The 19,444-nt window shown below is 48.8% G+C and overlaps 1 protein-coding gene across 2 annotated transcripts in view; it reads right to left on the bottom strand.

The window, feature by feature from the left end:
• Positions 1-19,444, bottom strand: part of NTRK3 (neurotrophic receptor tyrosine kinase 3) — a 202,119-nt gene that overhangs the window by 140,743 nt on the left and 41,932 nt on the right. For both annotated transcript variants that reach the window (XM_021530339.4, XM_021530338.4), the window contains exons 4-5: positions 8,359-8,427; positions 1,070-1,227 (exon numbers count right to left, since the gene is read on the bottom strand). In XM_021530339.4, the coding sequence (XP_021386014.1) occupies positions 1,070-1,227; positions 8,359-8,427 (227 nt within the window). The remainder of the gene's footprint in view (positions 1-1,069; positions 1,228-8,358; positions 8,428-19,444) is intronic.

The following is a 19,444-nucleotide window of genomic DNA, read 5'->3' as shown; positions in this document are numbered from 1 at the left end:
GTCTAATACCACCATTGATGGAGCCATCTCTCCTCCTCTCCCTGATCCCTAAGGATTTTTTTGTTGCTGTTTAATCCTTGCAGTTTATTCATCCCATGTGGGGCGGAAACTACAGCACTCTCAAATCTTTTTAGTTCATCCACACAAAGGCACACTTTGGCCAATTTCCAGAGCTTAAAGTGACAGGGTGAACTTGGGAAAAAAAAAACAACTAACCAACAAAACAAAAAAAAACAAGTCATGCAAATTCAAACGTGTGTGCTGTTTGTCTACTACTGCTACAAGTAACAAGCCCAAATCCCTAGTACAGAGGATGATTATATAAAAAAAAAAAAGTCTAGTTTTCCTCCTTTTTCCAGCTTGTGAGTTTGACAGCTGCTTGTGTACAGAAAATTTAATTGCTCTGTGGAAGGTACATCTCTTTTTCCTTACTCTGCAAGGGATGCTTTCCAGTAATAGCAATAGCAGAGCAAAACCTGACACCAAACAGGCAGCTGATGTGTGAACAAGGTGAAGGAAAAGGGGATAACTATTGAACATGCCTCATGTTGCTCCTGGGGCCGCTGGACTCTTTTAAACATCAGTAGGAAATAGAAAGAGATATAAAGTCACTTCTGGCTCTTCCCTACAGATATGGGATTTCAATTGAAAAATAAAACAAAAGAAAATGAATAGAGACATGTATTTCCTAAGAGTAATTATAAAAGATTCAGTGTCAGGGTCTTTTAACAATATGCTGCTTCTAGGATTCGTTAGGCACAGGAAGATTTACATGAAACAGCTCTTTTCAAGACATCACACAGACTCACTACAGACACTTTGACAAGCAGCAGCAATGCAGTGAAGAAAATGCCCCAAATCACCCAATATCTTTCATATGCACATTAATAGGAGCCTCACATTTACCCAGATATTCTATTTTTAATCTACAAACTATGCCAACCAGCTTCAACCCCCTTGTTCTCAACCACGTGGTGAGATCCTGCTACAGCAGGTTCCTGAAGCTGAGGTGCTGGGTTGGACAGGAATCCCTCCTGGCCTCCCTCGTGTCCAGCCCAGGGACCCTTACCACACTGGGTGATGTTCATCTCCTTCAAAGTGATGATGGCTGCATCCATGGTCATGCAGTAGAGATCCTGGTACTGCAGGTTTGCCTCGCTCTTCTCCTGCCAGAGCTGGATCCAGCGGATGTCACAGCTGCAGTTAAAAAGGTTCCTCTCTAGTCTCCTGCGGGCAGAGAGGGGTGAGAGAGGATGGTGGGGTGGGGAAGGATGAGCAGAGCTGTCACCTGGCTCTGAGACCCCCAAGGAGGTCAGCCACCATGCATGTGTAAGAGCTAAAGCTGAACCTTCTCTGCGTTATCCCCTGGGCTCTTCTGGCACTTATTATTCCTGTCCTTGCCATGGTCACACATCCATGCATTTACACAGTCTCCTTCATGAGTGCACACAAGGTTTTACATCTCCCAGGCAGCACGCAGACACAGTCACTGCCTCTCACCACAAGATCTGCACTACTGAGGCTTGGTGGCACAGTCACGCAGACACCCAAAAGAGTCACCCCTCAGCAGAGGAGCAGACAGCTTCAAATCCCACTTCAGCAGTGGTCCTAGACTCTGCTGGGCAAAGCACAATTCAAGTCCCCACAGGCACTCAGAGAAGCTGGCAGCCCTTCTCCCAAGTTCCTTGTACAAACACAGGCTCCTGGTGACCCAGAACACAAGCTAATGTGCAGGGGAACATGCATTTTAATCAAATCAATCAGCACTGTGCTGAGACCCTGCTGACCTGGCCAGGAGAAATGGAGAAAAGCACTGCCTTTAATGTACTTCATTTAAACCACACTTACACATAGTTTATATACCAGGAATGTTTATTATAATTGATTTTCCAACCTATTAACCATTTCATTTACATTTTTAAAGCTCTGCAGGTGTCTGTGGGCATGCAAGAAGGCCAAGTCCCAGCAGGGAGAATAGCCCAGTGCTCAGTCAAGACTGAGCTACCAAAGCTGGCTGCAATAATTTGAGCAAAACCAGGAGTTACAACCTGAACAAACAAAATATCTCCCCACACAACTGTAAAGCAAAGAGAGTTGGGATCAGCAGAGCCAGCAGTGCCAAAGATGCGCTCAGACACCTCAAAGCAGAAGGGCACCTCCAAAGATCAAACCATTGTTTCATGTGATATCTAGATCCCCCATCATACAGGGGAAAGCTTTTTTCCTGCTCTGTTCCACGTGTTACTGCAAAATTCATGCTTGCTTTTACAAAATTAATTTCACCGACTAACAAGATTTGGAAACAACTTTCCAAACATCTGCAGCTGCTGTTTTGTCAATACAGTTCTGCAAAAGGAGGAACTGAAGGGGTCTTCTGGTAGCACCCAGGGCTGCTTAACCAGAACCCTAATGGTGCCATTTTGCATTTTCAAATACATCAAGATGTCATCTGACCTTTTTTTTCAGAGCAAACACTGAGTTAAGCTTCACTCTGTGGCTTTTCATTAGTTCATTTCTTTCCCACCAAAAGCACATAAACCTCTGTGACACAGGTACAAGGCTCAGACAAGCAACTCAAAGGCCAAAGCACTAAATTTAACAGACCAGAGCAGATTAGCACAGTGATTTGAGTGATGAGACATTCCCTGCGTGCTCTGACAGGTACTGCCAGGGCTCTGCACAGGCTTTACATCCTCTTCTACACAACCAGGAATCTCCTTCTCAGGAGCCCCCAGAATTACTGATGCCAACAGGACACGGGATGGCAAGTGGGTAAGGGCAGGACAGGTAACTGGGGATGTACCCTGGGCCCTGGCAGGGAGTGGGGGATCTCAGATGCAATGGGGCAGAAATTCTGCCCTGCTGCAAATATCCTCACCAAACGAGGCTGCTGGGAGAGCTGCTGTCCTAGCACTTAAGGGCAGCTCTGTAAGTAATAGACAGCAGCTTTCCCTGCCCATTGTTAATTCATGAAGGGCCATGAATAATACAGGAGCCACGGGCTTCAGGGCAGAACTTCCCCACAGCCTGCCCCAACACCAGCGGTGTAACTCGCTCTAATCGAGACCCCCAGAGGGGCTTTTGCACAAATTAACTCCCATCAGGGGCTGGATGTGCTGAGTGCCACGGGCAGCTGGCACAGCTCTGCGGGTAGAAAGGGTACGTGTGTGCACCCGTTGTCCCTAACATGCATTGCTAAAGCATTCCTAACATGCAGAAAACACCCTTTCCTCCTTGCCTGGTCCTGCCTTGCCATGCCAGCCAGCTCCCCAGGGAGGTGCATAGGGAATTCCACACTCACATTGTCCTAAACCCACCCAAAAAACCTGGACTTTCAATTCTCTCCTCAGTCTCCTTCCCTTGCAGGGACCATCAGGAGATGCAGCTACTTCCAACTCTTCCTCTCACTTTTCTGCAACACACCCCCACTACCTACAACCCTCTGCTTGTGGACATAAATGCATTTTCTCTTCTTGCAAGAAGCAACACCTTGGGGGCCACAAGGGACCCTTTGGACAAAAGACACTGTTGGACCAGAGGACACTGCCATGTGCTGCAGACCATGGGTGCAGCAGCATCCCAGTGAGAATTAAGGTAAGGGGCCCTTTGTGGGACACATCCAACACAACTTACTCCTGGAACGAACAAACAAACCCAAAGGGCATTTTTGGCATGCAGGCTGAAATTGTTGCCAAACTGTGCTTGGCTTCAGGCACTCAGGAGCTGTGCACACACCCACACCTTCTCCAGCCCTCCTCAAAACAGAAAATGCCTGTGAGAAATAGCAAATATCACAGCTGTAAGGGAGCTGGGCTCCCTGCACAAGCAGAGCTGCTCTGTCACTCAAGGAGTGCATCCAAAAAGGGTCTGAACCTGCACCTGAGACAGAGCCATCCACCAGCACCATAAGCAGAGAGTGACAGTAGGGTGTACTCAGGGCACAACCCCTTCCCTAAACAGGCACACTACGTTTGGGAAAGAGGAAAATCATGGCAATCATTCCATGAGCTGCCATTTGATGGAACAATGACCCATGAAAACTGAAACCCTAGAGCCATGCAGGCATCAAGTCAACTCTTCAACAAAACTGATGCTGCTGGTGCCTGGTTGAGCCCAGCTTTGCTCCCTGCAGAGAGCTGCACCCACTGTCTCCCAAAACTGCCTGGACAGCCTTCACCAGGGTGGACCAGTGTGGGAGACAGATGCCATCAACACTCCAGTGTGTTCTGGAACAGACAGGGACTTCACACACACAAGCAGTTGTTTTCCAGACAAGGCAGCTAAATGAGACACATGCCCTGTCCCATGTGTCCCCCCTCATCAGCTAAAGCAAAGCTGTCTGCAGCTAAAACCTCTCAGAGGGCAGCAGAGATCCTTGCCACACTTCTTCTGTCTGTTTCAATTCACATAAAATTCCTGCCAAGGTTTCATACTCTTACAATTAAAATGCTCTTCCTACCTTGGGACTGAGGCCATTTCCCTAAGCTTGAGAAGCAAAGAGCACACAGCAGAGAGAGAACAAAATCTAATTTTTTAAATTCCTATTAATTTCCCAGAACCAGTGTTTCTCTTGGTGGTCCAACCAAAACTGTTTTTTCTGAACCCCTGCCAGAAGAGGTTGGGATAGAAAGGGAAGGACTGGGACAGGGAGTGGTGTGTGCTGCCTGACAGCTGGCTCAGCTAATACAGAGAGCAGACCCACTGTCTGGCCACAGCTCTATTACTGGGGCTGCCAGTGGTGACAAGTTTCAAAGCTGGAGGCACAAACCATATTAAGTTGGACTCATAACATTAACAGAAATGCTGCTGTGCCCCATCCCCACCAAAGCCTCTTGCTGTAGCATTGCAGAAATGTACTGCAGGGCAACTTGGCAGGGACTGCTGGTATTAGAAATGCTGGCGGGTCGGGCAGAGCAGCAAGATGTTCAGGACTACAAGGTTTTATACAACCAAAGATGTAATTGGATCCAGTCTTAGGTCTTTCCGGGAAGGAATTTCTTGAAATGTCAGCTCTAAGCTCTCTGAGGATATGACAAAGGAAGCCAAGGACATGACAGAGGAAACCAGCTGTGACTTCTGGATAAGAAAGGCTCTAAGTCCAACATTTATGAGCTGTTGCAGTGTCAGATGCTTTCCTGCACACACTCAGCTTCAGACTTAGGAGAGTTGTGCACTCATTAGCCTGAGCCCTGCTGGTCAAGGTCAGCCCATGCCATGGGAATTAGGGTTGGAGTTACTGGAAACAATTCCAAGCTTTGTTTCTGGCCAGAATGAGCAAGAGATAATACTCTGGAAGTGTGCCTCATTTTTGCCATCCTTTCTTCAGTGAGTCAGCAGGGAAAAATCTCAGTTCTGTTGAACAAGAAATTCTTCTTTAAAGCATTACCACATTCATGAGGCTGCGACGCCTTGGATGCAGCCAAGCAGCAATTTCAAGCCCCAAGTTGCCCTCCACCTGCCCAGTACTCTTCTGATCTTTACTCCTCATTGTTCACTGTGAGTGGCTTTGTCAGGTCTGTGTTCCCTGGCAATCTCTATGTCATACTCTGTTGTAGTTCCTCTCGTCCCAGCACTCTCCTGGAGACAATCCTCCCACTGCTTCCCTCACCACATGCTCCACTGCTCCGAGCTGCCTCGTTGTAAGTCACGGTTTTGGCTTGGATGACTTTCCTTCCTCTGGATCCATGACTTCCTGATAGCACAGGGGCACTGGAATTCAGTATAAGGCATCTCTGGTGCACCCACTTGTTCCACCAACCCTCCACACAAACACAGCCCTCTGGAGAAGAGACTCTGGCCAGCTTCTCTGTGTCCCCGGAGTCTTCTGGCCTCTCCACTGCTGTTCACAAATGCTGCTGCTCAGTCTTCCCCAGGCTGTCTCTGCATCAGCCTCTGCTGCTCACCACCTTCTCCCTTTCCACAGAGTTTTGGGCTCAGTTTCAATTCCTTGGCTGATGTCAATCTGCAACTCCCTTTCTAGTTTTCACCAGTGTTTCACACTCGCTTTATGTGGGCCATGTATTCTGTCTCCTTCCCAGGTTCTGGAAGCCTCCTTGGAGCTCAGTGTGCCAAAAAACTGTCTCTTACTCACCCATCCTCTGCATTTCTCAAAAAAAAAATACAGTATTTTCCACTTTTGTGGATCCATTAGTAATTTCTCCCCAACTTGGAGATCTGCTCTTCTTCACAACAGGTTCCATCCTTCTAGCAGTCAGGACCACAACTCCTCACAGCAGGTAACGTCTCCGTACCTTAATTCCCAACATCTTTATGTGAATGATTATTCAGAGCCCATAGCTCAGGCTACACCTCTGTGCTGCCTTCTTTCCAACAATTCCAAAGTTCAGTGTCAGGAAGCATGCTGCAGGCACATCCCCCTGCCCCTTAAAAACTGACATCTCAGGGGACATCCAATAAAATATCCTTCTCCTGTTGCGTTTGTGGAACAGCTTCACCACATTATTGTGGTAATCTCCGTCCTAGCCGTGCTTATGTGGATGAAGGATCCTTAGTTACTCAGAGGGAACATTTGTCACAAAGCACCTAAAGCAATTCTTTAGGAAAAATGGGCTTGACCAGGCTCTTAGTCCAGCCCAGCCAACAGCAGGGCAGTCCCTGTGGGCAGGCACATTCTTAGGTCTAAATTGCTCACTGGAGCTGCTGCCAGAGGTTGGTTTGCCAAGACCCCCTTCACAGTTTGGAGCAGGAGAGGTTCAGCCGAGGCTCCTGCCCCACATGATGCCAAGGCTCCCCATGGGACACCATGGACCACACACACCACATCAGTTCTGCTTTCCCACCCCACCATGGCATCCTACCAACCAGCCCAGTGATCCCCTGCATTTCTTTGTGCACTTCTTTCATTCATTGGGGTTTGTTATCTCCAAGAAAGCTTCTCTGAGCACAGCTCCAACTGGAGCCAAGTAATTCAGCTCCTTCGTGCTTGCCAAGCTGCAGAGTGCTGGCCCCAAGTGACTCTGCTGACACCATCCAAAGCCACCCCAAGCACACCAGCTCCCTGCCAGGATCATCATATCAGGACAGCACAGATGTATTCATCAGGTGAAATATCCTTTGCTGCCCAAAATGCAGCTTCTCAATTCCCTTTGTGCTTGGTATTGGTCTTTTGAGCCCAGATGGAGCTGGCAGACCTGGGGCGTGCCTGAGGAAACAAAATATGACCAAATGAAGCAAAAGCACATAAAAACGAGCCCCTTTGGAAGTATTCCCATTAATCTGCAGGCTCACCATTACCCCAGGCCCTGCAAGTGCCTCCAGCTCAGGACTGCAGCCCCATTTGCTCCTCCACTCTTGGGTCTCTCTTGGGTAACAACCATCAATCTGGGTTTTGCCAGACAGTGCAATGACAATAAGTAAAGGTCTAAGAATACAAATGACTCATGCTATTAAACTTGAAACCCGAGCCAGGCTTGAAAAATATTTTGAGCTGTAATCAGCAAGGAGACAAATTCTGAATTCAGCATTTTAGCTCTGCAAGGCAAATTCCCCCATTAGAAGGGCGTTTCTCCATTTTCTAATATCACTATTAGTATTTTTCATTTAACAATTTGACAGAAATAAAATACACTGCAGTAACACCAGTGATAACACACTTACTCCCACTTGAAAGACTGTCTTTATTCTTTCATAAGTCACTTCCAGCTTACAGCTCTATTGATCATCAGTGAGGATGAATGGAGCTTCCCAGGATCCTCTGGGACAAATCCTACATATATATTTTTTTATACCCACCAAACAACTATTCCTAAAATTCAACAAAACAGGTCATCAGGGCAACGTTCCATTGATTTCGTGTCCACTTATTCTTCAAGCATGATGCTGAATGCTCTATCAATAATTCAGCAGGCTGAAGGCCACCAGTGCCCCAGGAGACACAACTATCTCATCATCTCCCACATCAGAGCTAGAGGTGTCTCCATTGCTAGAGAGAAAGGGAATAATGGGCCTAAAAACAGGGGTGGCTTGCAAAGCATGTGCACCAACTAAAGAAAAGCAGTTAGCCCTACCCTGCAACAGGTGAGAGCAAGTGTTTGAAGAGATTCACTCAAAATCTGGCCTAGTAAGTATTTCTAACATGCTCCCAGAGTTAGTCAACCATTTACTACTCCAAGCATGACTTGTTCATCATCCCGACATTAATTAGCCAGCTGCTGTGAAGTTAAAAGAGAAGCAGTTCTGCTCTGGTGCTCCCATACACAGGAAAGCCTCCCAAGGATGTTGCTGCCCACTGGAGTTTTAGGTAATTATTCGCTGGCTTCAAAATAACTCTATTTGGAAATCGTTCCTCCTCTCAGCCTCCTGTCTTTTCCCAGGAGATACCCCCAGGGTGGGACTTACAGTTCAAAGAGTCTCAGTGTCTGGAAGAGTTGCCATGACAGAGTGGTGAGCCGGTTCCCGGAGAGGTCTCTGAAAATTAAGAGAAAAAAAAATAAAGTAGGCACTGTAAATAATTCTTCCTGCACATGGCCCTACCACCTCCACAGAGCTCATCATCCTCCTCGATGGGGAGGCTGTCAAGCAGTTTAGAAACCAAGTTCAGATTTCATAATGGGAGACTTTAATGAGGACAAACCCAAATGAAAATTTCTCTATTTTTTTTTAAAGGGGAAAAATTATTTATATCCTGCTGCAATGGAAAGGAAAAAGAAAATCCAATGTCTGATTCTTGCCCATGAATCTGGAGCTCAACTAACCATAAGCAAAAAGAGCAAGTCTAATTTCAGAACTTGAACAAAAAATTAAGTACAAATCTCACGTTAAAAATAGTAACAGCCAGGTTCAAATGACAGCACGATGATTACCAAGGTGTTATCATATGATCTGCAGTAGCTGTGCATTCCAGGTGTCCCAGAATGGCTGTGTGCACCCAGGGGTACCACTGCTACAGCAGCCAACAGCTCCCCATCCCTCTCTCCATCTGCCCAAACTTTCAAAAACATAAATCTCATCTACCTGGGAGAGCTTTTCAACCCAGCAGACAGCTTCTCTTTAGCTGAAAGCCAGAGAGGATGAAAGAATGTAAAAGGAACTGAATTAATAAAAACAGGAGGAAGAAATGTGTCTGGAGCAGTGTGAGCAGCAGAACAGCCCTCAGTTTCTAACAGCCCAAAAAGATGGTAATTAAACACATTCTGTTCTGGCCAGCCTTCCCAGGGACACCTGGACATCCTGAGAGCCACCAACCAAGTGACCAGCCCATGGGTGAGTGAGCAGAGGAATGGGTGATCACAAGTTCTGGGAGAACCACAAATGCCCGACCTCTTTGCTGGCTTCCAGATCACACAGAAGGTGCTGCCTCACCAAATCCATCCTTCACCAAATCCATCTCTGCTGTGAGCCACAGGCAGGCAGGGCAGCCCCCCTGCCTCAGCCTGCCCACAGGGAAGAGCAATGAAGAGCCAGAGGCATCAATCACCTGAGGTTCATTCAGCTCTGGGCTGGCCAAGTAGGAGGTATGACCCAAGGCAGTCCAGTTGTGCAGGGCTCAGCCCCCAAACCCCATCTGATTTGCAAATAAGTGCTAAAACCAAGAGAGCAAACCCCTGAATGGCTCCTGCTGGCACAAGGATTTGGGGTGGCAGATTCATTTCTTCCCTTACACTGAGTTTCAGCAAGGGAAAAGCAATTCTGGTCCTGTCCCACCTGCATAGAACTCTGCAATTAGGAGTGGGGAAGCTGCTCACACAACAAAGCATTGTCCCAAAGGCTCTCCACAAGCCTGGCACAAGAACAAGCCCAAACACAAGGATGGCACAGTGCTGCCTTTTTAAATTCTGGCTCTGCTTCACATCAGACTACCCCGCTGTGGGAACCACAGCAAACCACAGGTACCTCATTTCACATGACTGTGATCCCACCATTCCCACGTCTGTAGACAAACTGCTTCCAGCCTCTGATAAAGGCAGGTAAAGCTAAGCAGGGAGGGAAGAAAAATATTACAAGACTCCCTCCTTTATCCACCCCAGAGCACTGACCACCTGGAAATTTTGCAAAGACAGATGAAAAGTGGGAGGGGAAGGAGCAACTCACTGTTACTGAAAAGTGAGACAGTAAACTCCCTCCCCCAGCCCAGGGAGAAGAAGGAAGCGTAAAGGGGATGCATGAGAGACAGCAAGATGTGGGAGAGAGGCAGAAATGCAGAGGAGGGAGTGAATCTCGCTGGAATGTCCTTTCTCAAAGGTCATGTTTTGCTACATTAGGCAGAAATGTCAAGAGAAAATTGGATTCTGAAAGAGAAGAGAAAAAACAACAGGCTTTCCACGCAAATAAGGGAATCAAAAATAGCATGATCGTGTTATTACAATTTAGGACACAGAGAGATGGAGAAAGGATACATCCTCACTAATGCAAGGGGCTTTGCCAGGCAGATGTGCTCTGCTTCTCAACTCCCACAGTGCCTGGAAACCAACTCCTACCTCCTCCTCCCTCCCCAGACAATAACCCACAGCAAGCATTAGGGACAGAGGAGATGGCTCTTCCCTGGCACACATCTGGCCAGAGACTCCGTTCTTAAAGGGCAAAGCCAGTGTTTGATCTGACCTGACCATCAACTTCTGCAGGGCTGCTCAGGGAGACACACACCCCTGGCTCCATTTCAGATCAGAGTGGACACACAGAGGGAGGAGCATGTCTGTCACTGGAAACAGACACCTTGGGCACTCCAAAATGTCACCAAGGTCCTTCCTCAGGCTCAGAGACAAACCTCAGCACAGAGACCAAAAGGAACTGCACACAAACACACGTTAAAAATACACCACTTCGGTCACAAAAACTCCAAAGGTCAGAGATGCCAGCACTGGGATTCCACATACAAAAGGGTAGAGCTACTGACTTGTGCTGCAGAAAATAGAGCTCCTCCAGAGAAACTTCACTGCACAGCAGTGATTTCTCCCCAGAACAGATCCATCCCACGTGCTGGATGGGACAGGTTTCCTGGGGAAGGGAGCATGTGATTCTGTAATTAGAGATGGAATCACAGTGCATGCACACGAGGAGATGAGATTATGGCTCCACAGGTGAGGCTCTGAGCTCCAGCACTTTCTAACTCCTGTTTGGTGTTTGCAAGGTTCCCCACAGTCACAAACCTCAGCTGCACACACCAAGTTTCCCAGTGTTCTGTACAGCATAAATGGGGAGGTTTGGGGAAAATTAAGACACTCACATCCAGAACTAGTCCTCTCACAGATCCAAATCAAGGCCGCTCAAAGGCCCATTCTGCCTTCCTGCAGCATTTCCAAGCCTGTTGCCACCTCCAAATTCCTGTTACAGGCATGAGAAGAATCCCACCATCCTATGCTATGGCTGGGCAGTGCCACCTTCTTCCTGACCCATTTCCTTCTGCCTCTTAGCTGGCTGAATCACAATACTCAGTGCTCTCCAGCTGCTTCCAAATATTTTTCAGCCTCAATTTCCTTATCCATGCCCAAATTTCCTATGACCTTCCCCACTTTTACACCCTCCCACACCAACTGCAGTGTCCCAAGAAGAGCTGCTACTCCTTTCCCTTACTCATTCCTGAGCATCCTTTGCAAACTTCTCCCCCTTAACTGGACCAAGAGCCATTCTGCTGACCTAAGAAGTCCCTGAGCAAAAGCAAGTCTTCCAAGCAAAATCTGCCCTTTGACAAGATTGCTTTCCCCCCACAAAAGGAGGATGCGAATGTTCTGTAACAGCAGCACCATTTTCTTGCTTGAACAAAACAGCTTTTTTCCAACATCCCTTTTGCCACCTCAAACATTTAAGAAAGCACTTATGTGAAACTAGAAAGAAATAAGAAAAAATAGAATCAGCCAGGAGCAGACACCCAAAAGAGAAAACTTCAGTCTGAGCAATTAAAATCTGGCACAATTATAGGAAAGTGGAAACAGTCCTGCAGCAGCGTGCCAGACAACCTTTATAACAGCCTATGCATCAGTTCCACCTGCAACAAAATACAGCACATCACACATCAAGGAAACACAGGAAGAAGGAAGCAAAATGCCTTCCCCTGCATTTTTCTCAGCAATGAACAGGAGCCTGTCTCTCCCAGGACAGATCTGCCATCAGCACCCCTGGAACATATTCAAAGTGCTTCCTTGCCATGGGACATTTCTCCATCACTCACAAGATGCTCTTTTCCATGCAGACAGTCTCTAGAGGTAGCTGCCACGGTGCTTTTTGCCTCCAAAAGGAGCTGAGTAGGGAGAGGGGGTTGGAGAGAGCTCACGTGGAGCAGGTCCAGGGCAGAGCCACCCACCCCACCCTAGCTCAGGCTCAAGACCCCTGCACAGCCCTCCTGCTGCAGCAGCCGTGCTCCCAAGGCTCCTGCTCCTGTCCCCAGCAGCACCTCTCTGCAGGCTGTCACCACTGAGTGACAGCTGAATCCCAGCTCCTGCTCCTCCCTCCATCCTCCTCCTCCATCTCGGGGGGAACATGCCGTGTCCCACACACTCTGCCATGGCTCCCACAGGCACTGCCAAGACCTTGCTGGACAGACAGGGAGGGGAGGTGACCTTTGCCATTTTGTCACAGCATGAGTGACAGATGGGGCCATGGAGTGCCCCATGGAGTCTTGAAGGAGCTCCTGGGGTTAAAAAGGGGATGGGTGAAGGTGGAACAAAGAGGGGTCCAGATCTGTCCAGACCAGAACAAGTGGACTTTAATGCAAGAGGAGAAAGCATTTTTTTTTCTTTTCCCTTAATTACGCAGCAGCCAAAAGTGTTTCCACTATTAAAGCCATTTTTATTCAGCTAAATTAAGCCAGTTGCCTCATTAATGACACCAACAAGCAGGAGCACCTGTAATTAGACTGTAAGTTATTTTATGCAGTTCAGCTCAATGCAATGGCAGAAACGCTGCTGCTGGGGAGGGACCCTGTGCACCTGTCCCTCCTCCACGCAGCTCCATCCTCCACTTGCCCTTGTTTCCAAGCTGACACATTTATTTCTGCATGGAAGAAGTTTTTCACACGTTTTAATAACATGGTGCCACTATGAAAATCCTGACTGGGAGGGATTAACTTCCCAGAGCAGCTGGGGCTGAGGGAGCACAAGCGAGTGCCTGGCAACAATGTGAGGAGAGATGCACATCCTCAGCTGTGGTCCCCAGTGCTGGATATGTTGGTGGCACTGCATGCAACTCCCTTGCTATTTGGGCACAACAGGTGCTTCCATCATCTCACAGCTCACTGCAGCCTTAGCTGGGTGATGGTGGCCACAGGAGAGGAAAATGTCACAGTCTCACATGCTGCTGTAAGGGCAGCTCTGTTCAGGCTTGCTTATCCCTGCCAGATAACTCCAATGACCTCTAAAAGCACTGTTACACTCCCCATCACCCTCCCTGCCTTCCCTGTCCCCCTCCCTCCTTTTCCTGTTTAGTAAGCAGCTTTGCTCATTAAGGGAAAAAATGTCCTCCCTTAATGAATGTGCTAAAATTACCCCAACAAGTCCCAGAAGCTATGGCAGGACAGGCCTCCCCACAAATCGGGCTCTGCAAATACTAGACTTGATTGGAATCTCCAATAGCTCAGCCCCAAGTCCCAGCAGGACACGTTTGAGACAGCCTGGAAAAGGACTGGGCACTGCCAAGTGCGTGCAAGCCTCACATGCCAGGAAAGCAGAGTGAGCAGAACAGGATGTGCCATTAGACTGGTCAGCCTGGGATTTCATAGCTGCCAGGAGTTCTTCTGGATTTGTTCCCTGTGCAGGCTCAACAGCAGGACACATCTATTGGTGCTGTGGAGGAGTGAGACAATTAACAGAGGTCCTCAGCCATGGTCTGGCATTACCCTCAGCTCAGTTCTGCTCCTCAAGCAACAGCCCAGCAACCCCCAGGGCTTTTCTGACCCCCAAACACAGCAGAACCAAAAAGTCTCCAAGGTTCAATCTTCCTTTGTGCACTTGGGCAGCAAAACTATATCCTTTCTCCTGTCCACAGGTTCAGTCCTGTACCTCGTAAGGCATGTGTCATGACATAATCATCTCACTCCCCACAAATTATTTCTTGTTCTATGACTGGAGCCAGAATCTGCAATAGTTTCCCAAACTCAGAGCACCCTGCACCAGAGAGGAGAGAGGCACCATGGTGGGTGACACACAAGAAGACACCCTGCCATTCCACATGCACACCACTGCTCCTGGAGGTGTGGTACTGGAGCAAGGAGCCACCAAGCCCTCTGCATGTCTCAGTTGCAGGTCCCTGATTTTCAAACTCACACTAAAGCAGGGCTGACGAATGCAGAAGGGGCTGATCTCCTGCATTGTTCTTTAAACAAAAGCATTAAAAAACAAAAGCTGCAGAGCAAGAGGGAAGGCATTAAGGCACCACACCTCTGTCACAGGGCTCCTACAGCAGCACATTTGCCCCACACCTCTCCTCCCTCTGCAGTGCAGCAGCCATGTCCTGCTGCTGCCTTCAACCCAGCCCAGCTTTTATTTAAAAGGCCATCTCCTACCCCATGGCACTTGCACACCCTCCAAGTCATCTCTTCTGAGGCATCTCCCAGCTGCACGAAGCTCTGTTCAGAGACAAATCACCCCTCAGAGTTTATTGCTGCTCACAGTTTCAGTCCAGCACACGGGACAGATGGGAAGGCGTCACCAGATGCGGGTCACACTGTCCCCTGTGCTTCGAGGCAGGGCAGATGCAGGGGTCTGGCCCTCTGCACTACACTCAACTCGCCCTTGGTGTGTGCAGTGTCCACTGCCCTTCTCCAAAGACATGTGGACTCTCAGAAGACTTGGGGAAAGGTTAAAAACTGGGTCAGCCCTGCAGTTGCTTTCCCTTTGCCTGCCAGCTTCCCTGCAGGGCAGAGTCCAACAGCATCCACAGAATTGGCCAGTCTTCTGCTCAAGGAAAAGAAAAATCAACTTGCAGCAGGCAAGAGCAAGAGCCTTTGTCCATAGCTGCCCTACTGCAGCCAAGAGGTCCTCAGGGCTTCACTGCTCCCACCTCATTTCCTCTGTCCCAAACTGCAGCATTCTAGGTCCATTAGACTGAAATATTACTGTACACTGGGCTTTCCTCCTGCTTTGGCATGCAGAAGTAATACTGGAGATGAGTGCCGGCTGAGGGCAAGGGTTGCCAGCTGCCAGCTCCAGCAAGGGGCTGGGTTTATCCAACCCTGTTTGCTTCAAACTGCATTGTTTTTCAAGCTGGGAACAGAGAATAACCAGGGAATGCCTCCTGCTCACGATTTTCCAGTGAACCCAGAGCCAACCCGATGGCCCTGCGTGAGGGAGGAGCTCAGAGCTGTGGCAAGGCACAGCTTGAGGAGATGGCATGGGAAGGACAGCGATACCCACAGGGCATTTCCCAGCATCTCTGAGTACACTGTAATTGGACTTTGATCACATTAGAGTTTTTGTCCAACTTTAATTATTCTATGAACATCCTTGAAGCAATAGGGACAGGTACTCATCAGAGGTACCACCCAGCTGGGAGGTCACTCCAAATGCCCAGGCAGACACTGGGAGAGCTGGACAAGGTCAAGGTCAAGCTGGACAAGTGGACAAGGTCCACACAAGAGCCTCAATGTCAGCTTATTGAGCACAGATGTGCTGGGACAGGTTCTGGTCCTCCCTCTTCCTCCTAAACAACAACTGTGATCTCAGCTCTTAGAGGGCTCTTGCATCAAATTTATATTTAAAAAAAGAATAAAATTCAAATATCTCCACCTACCTGGATGCCCAGAAATCAATGAGCCTTGAATAACCTCAAAGGGGTTAGCAAAGAGAAAACTAACAGCTGGGCCTGAGCCCCAATTTTCCTGACTCAAGGAGGAGTGCCAGAGGCTGGGGTGCACTGGGATGGTACCAAGAGCTCTGCAGAACCTCTGAGGGAAGGAAGGGGTATAAATACAAAACTATATATATATATATATATATCTCCAGCAATAGCAAAACAACAGGGCATACGGCAGGGTAAGCTCTCAGCAGACTCTGCTAAATGGTTTCCAATTAATTAACTGATTACATGATAGAACAGAAGGGGATTCAAGTGAGTGCTGTTGACCTTTAAGAATAATTAATATCATCAGAATAGCAAAACTCGTCCAAGAAAAATAATTAGGAAGATTCTAATATTGCCTCCAAAGCCACATTGAAAGGGGTGAGGAAGGTTCTGGTTAATTTAGAGGCACAGTTCCCACGTATTTCCTAGGAAACCCATTTCTCCCTTACACTGCTTCCACCCGCAGATCTCCCACACACACGTGCTTCTTCCCTACCCCAGGCAATCCTCCCCCTCCTCTCCAGATCCATTTCCCTGTCACCTCTCCTACACCCCATCCCCCTTCTGCTCTCCATTTCTTCCCTAAACACTCTTTGCTCCAATCCCTTGTTGTAACCTTCTCTCTCCAGCCTGGCCCCTGTCCCTGCCACAGACTCATCCCATCCCCGGCTCCTCTTTGGCCAGCTCAGAGTTCCACCCTCTGCCTTCCTGAACCTCAGAAAGAAGCCCTGGTCCCTCCCCATGACATCAATCCACTTTTTATCTCCAGTCAGCACTGGCACCTTCAGAGGCTGACAGAAGGCAAGCACTACATGTCATCCCAAAAAAAGCCCTTCCCTGCTTTTCCTCAGCAGTCAAATCCATCACAGAGGCTGGTCTGGGAAGCAGATGTAAGAGATGAACAGCAACAGGAGGAAGATGGGAAACTTGTGAATCCCATTACACCTCAGCAAGCACATAAATGCTCCCACCTCACTGTATTTTCCTTGCTTCTCCTTTCCCAGTTTGCTTGGCCCCAGTGTCATGCGTGGGAGAGGGGTTGGAAAGCCATTGAGCCAAGCAGGAACTGTAGTGCTGAGCTTCTCAGGGAAGGTAGCCTGAACACACTGGGAGCGAGGTTACATCAGCAGCCAACATTTCTTGTGAGGGAAATGCAAAAAAGCCAACCCTGGAATGAAACCCACCTTTGCTGCGAATAAATAAATTTCCTCTGCTGCTTACTATCATTAAAACTTCTGTGGCTTGACACTTCACTAAATTATAGATAAAAGGAAAAATGGTCTTCCTGGGCTCAGAAAAGCAGGCTGCTGCCAGAGCCCCGTGTTTACAGCAGCTAATGAACAGAAAGCCTGCCATTAGGCTGCAGCACTCGCCCCACCTCAGCAGGGAACAGAGCACTGGGAGCAGCAGCTGGGCACCACGAGGGACCAGAGCTGTGGACAGGCTGCACATGGGGGAACTGAAGGGCCCATGCCATCAGCCAGCAGAGATGGCAGCTGCCACCTCCCATGCTGTGCAGAGCCTCCTGGCCCAGCAGGAGGCGAGGCTGACATGCTCCAGCTACGCCTCATCAGATGACAAGAAAAGCACTCAGCTTGGGAGACAGACAGCACTGAGCAGGACCTGCCTCACACCAGGCTGCTGCCTCCCCACAGTGTCCGTGGGGTGGGCATGGGGAGCAGGGAGACAGCAGGTGCCTGGGACACACCTGAGCATGGGCACAGGAGCACCTCTGCCCAAAAACATGTTTGCAGCACCTGAGCACACAGGGAGGAATCATGCTCTGAGAAGAGACCTGCCTGCAGCCACACCTGAGTCGTGGCATGATGTGCCTCCTGACAGCCCAAGGAATGCTTGGCTGAGGGCAGCAGGGAACTGGTGGTGACTTAATCCAGCCAGTGAAGCCTTCTTGCTGCACTCCATGCTTATAACCACTCCAAAAGCAGAAACACACTTTGCCTTTGACAGTTAACTCTGTCAAAATAAACAGGAATGTCTGCACACAGAAGTTACATTTTACCCATTCTTCTCAATACAGTATGTACTTAAAAAGAATTATCTTTTGCTGGTCACTGTGAGGAATGTTTTCAAATGAAAAGACTAATCACCACAAAGCACTGAGTGCTTCAGAGTGCAGCAGGCATTCCTTCATTATTCTGAGACAGCAAATTACCCACAATTATCAACACGCACAACTGGATACAGCAAACATTTAGCCAGAGCCCACGGATTGCGGTTGCAGCGAGGTTGGATGGCAGATGTCCTAGAGAACTACTCATGTGAGTAACCCCCAGACAGCAGCTGGGTAGTGGTGCTGCAAAACAAATCCATTAACACTGCAGAGCACAGTCAGTGCCAGGAATCACTGCAGCTCAGAAAGTTAGCATCCACAGAATCTTAGAGAGGGTTGGGTTGGAAGAGACTTTGGAGATCACATCGTTCCAAACCCCCTGCCATGGGCAGGACACCTTTCACCAGGTCAGGCTGCTCAGAGACCCATCCAGCCTGGCCTTGAACACTTCCAGGGATATTGCAGGTATTGCAGCTGTCAAAGAGGCAGCTGGGCAGGCTGGCTGCACAGCAGGAGAGATGGAAGGAAAAAGACACTGCTGGCAGTGAAACCAGCCTGGGCACCCCACGGGCAAGCTCCCACCCCATGCCTTGAGCCGGCTTGCAGAGAGCACAGGCTGGGGCTGGAAGGTGGAGGAGTTTGTTCCAAGAGAAGGGCAGAAGAGGCAGGCGGCAAGGAAGGGTTCAGGAAGGAGGGAGCTGGGTCAGAGGCCGGGGGGCTGCAGGGAGCGGAGGAGGCAGGAGGGACCCGAGGAGCCGCCGGCCCTGTCCGTGGTGCTGAAGCGCGGCCCCACCCGGGAATGCCCAAGCATGGCTTCAGGCATGCCGGAGGACAGCAGGCATGAAACACGGTCATCCTCAGGCAGCAGCACGGCTAAAGACACGGTCACCCACAGCTCCCCGGGGAGACACACCTCTGGCTCTCACTGCAGCCCTCTAAACACCCCACAGTCTCTTGCATCCGATGTAATTCACATCTCATCCCTTCCCAAATACAAATAAGGGGAGGGGTTGGTGGGAAACTCCACCCTTTGACCAGTATTCCAATAAAATTTTATCATTCCAATAAAACTCACGACTGCCTAACTTATGACATTTAAATTCCTGCCTTGTCACACTCCATCATGAATTAATGTCCCATCATTCATGCCCTGTCGTATCTTATTGCTCAAATACCATATGATTTTAATGTTTCTATTTTTCTGCCCTGGTGCTTATTGCTAGTATATCAAAAAGGGAAAACCATCCCTGTAATCATACTGGTAGTAAACCAGGATCATGGAAATAAAAATCCCAGGACAGATAACTTCTGTGGTCACTCAACTTCCACTCATCCTGCCATGGCTGTTCATTCCCCTGCTGCTTTCAAGGAGGTTCCCGTGTCCCCAGGTACCCCCTCCCAGGGAGGGTTCCTCTTCCTTCTGCAGCCCCTCTCACACTGGCATGGGCAGGTAAGAAATGCTTTGCAGCACCGGGTTTGGGGAGGAAGCAAAGGAACAGTAAGAGGCTCTTTCTGGAGCCCCTCCATGCTGCAGTGATCTCAGAAGCCTAGAAACAAGATCCATTCCTTGTCATGCCCAAATCTCCAGAAACCAGCTCAATTTGTGCTACTGGTGGTCTCAGATTTGTGGTGAGGTTTAACCAA

This window comes from Lonchura striata, chromosome 10, assembly GCF_050655825.1.
Source record: "Lonchura striata isolate lonStrDom1 chromosome 10, ASM5065582v1, whole genome shotgun sequence".
NCBI lineage: Eukaryota > Metazoa > Chordata > Aves > Passeriformes > Estrildidae > Lonchura > Lonchura striata.
The sequence above is the reverse complement of the archived record's forward strand: the minus strand, read 5'-3'. Positions and strand labels throughout refer to the sequence as shown.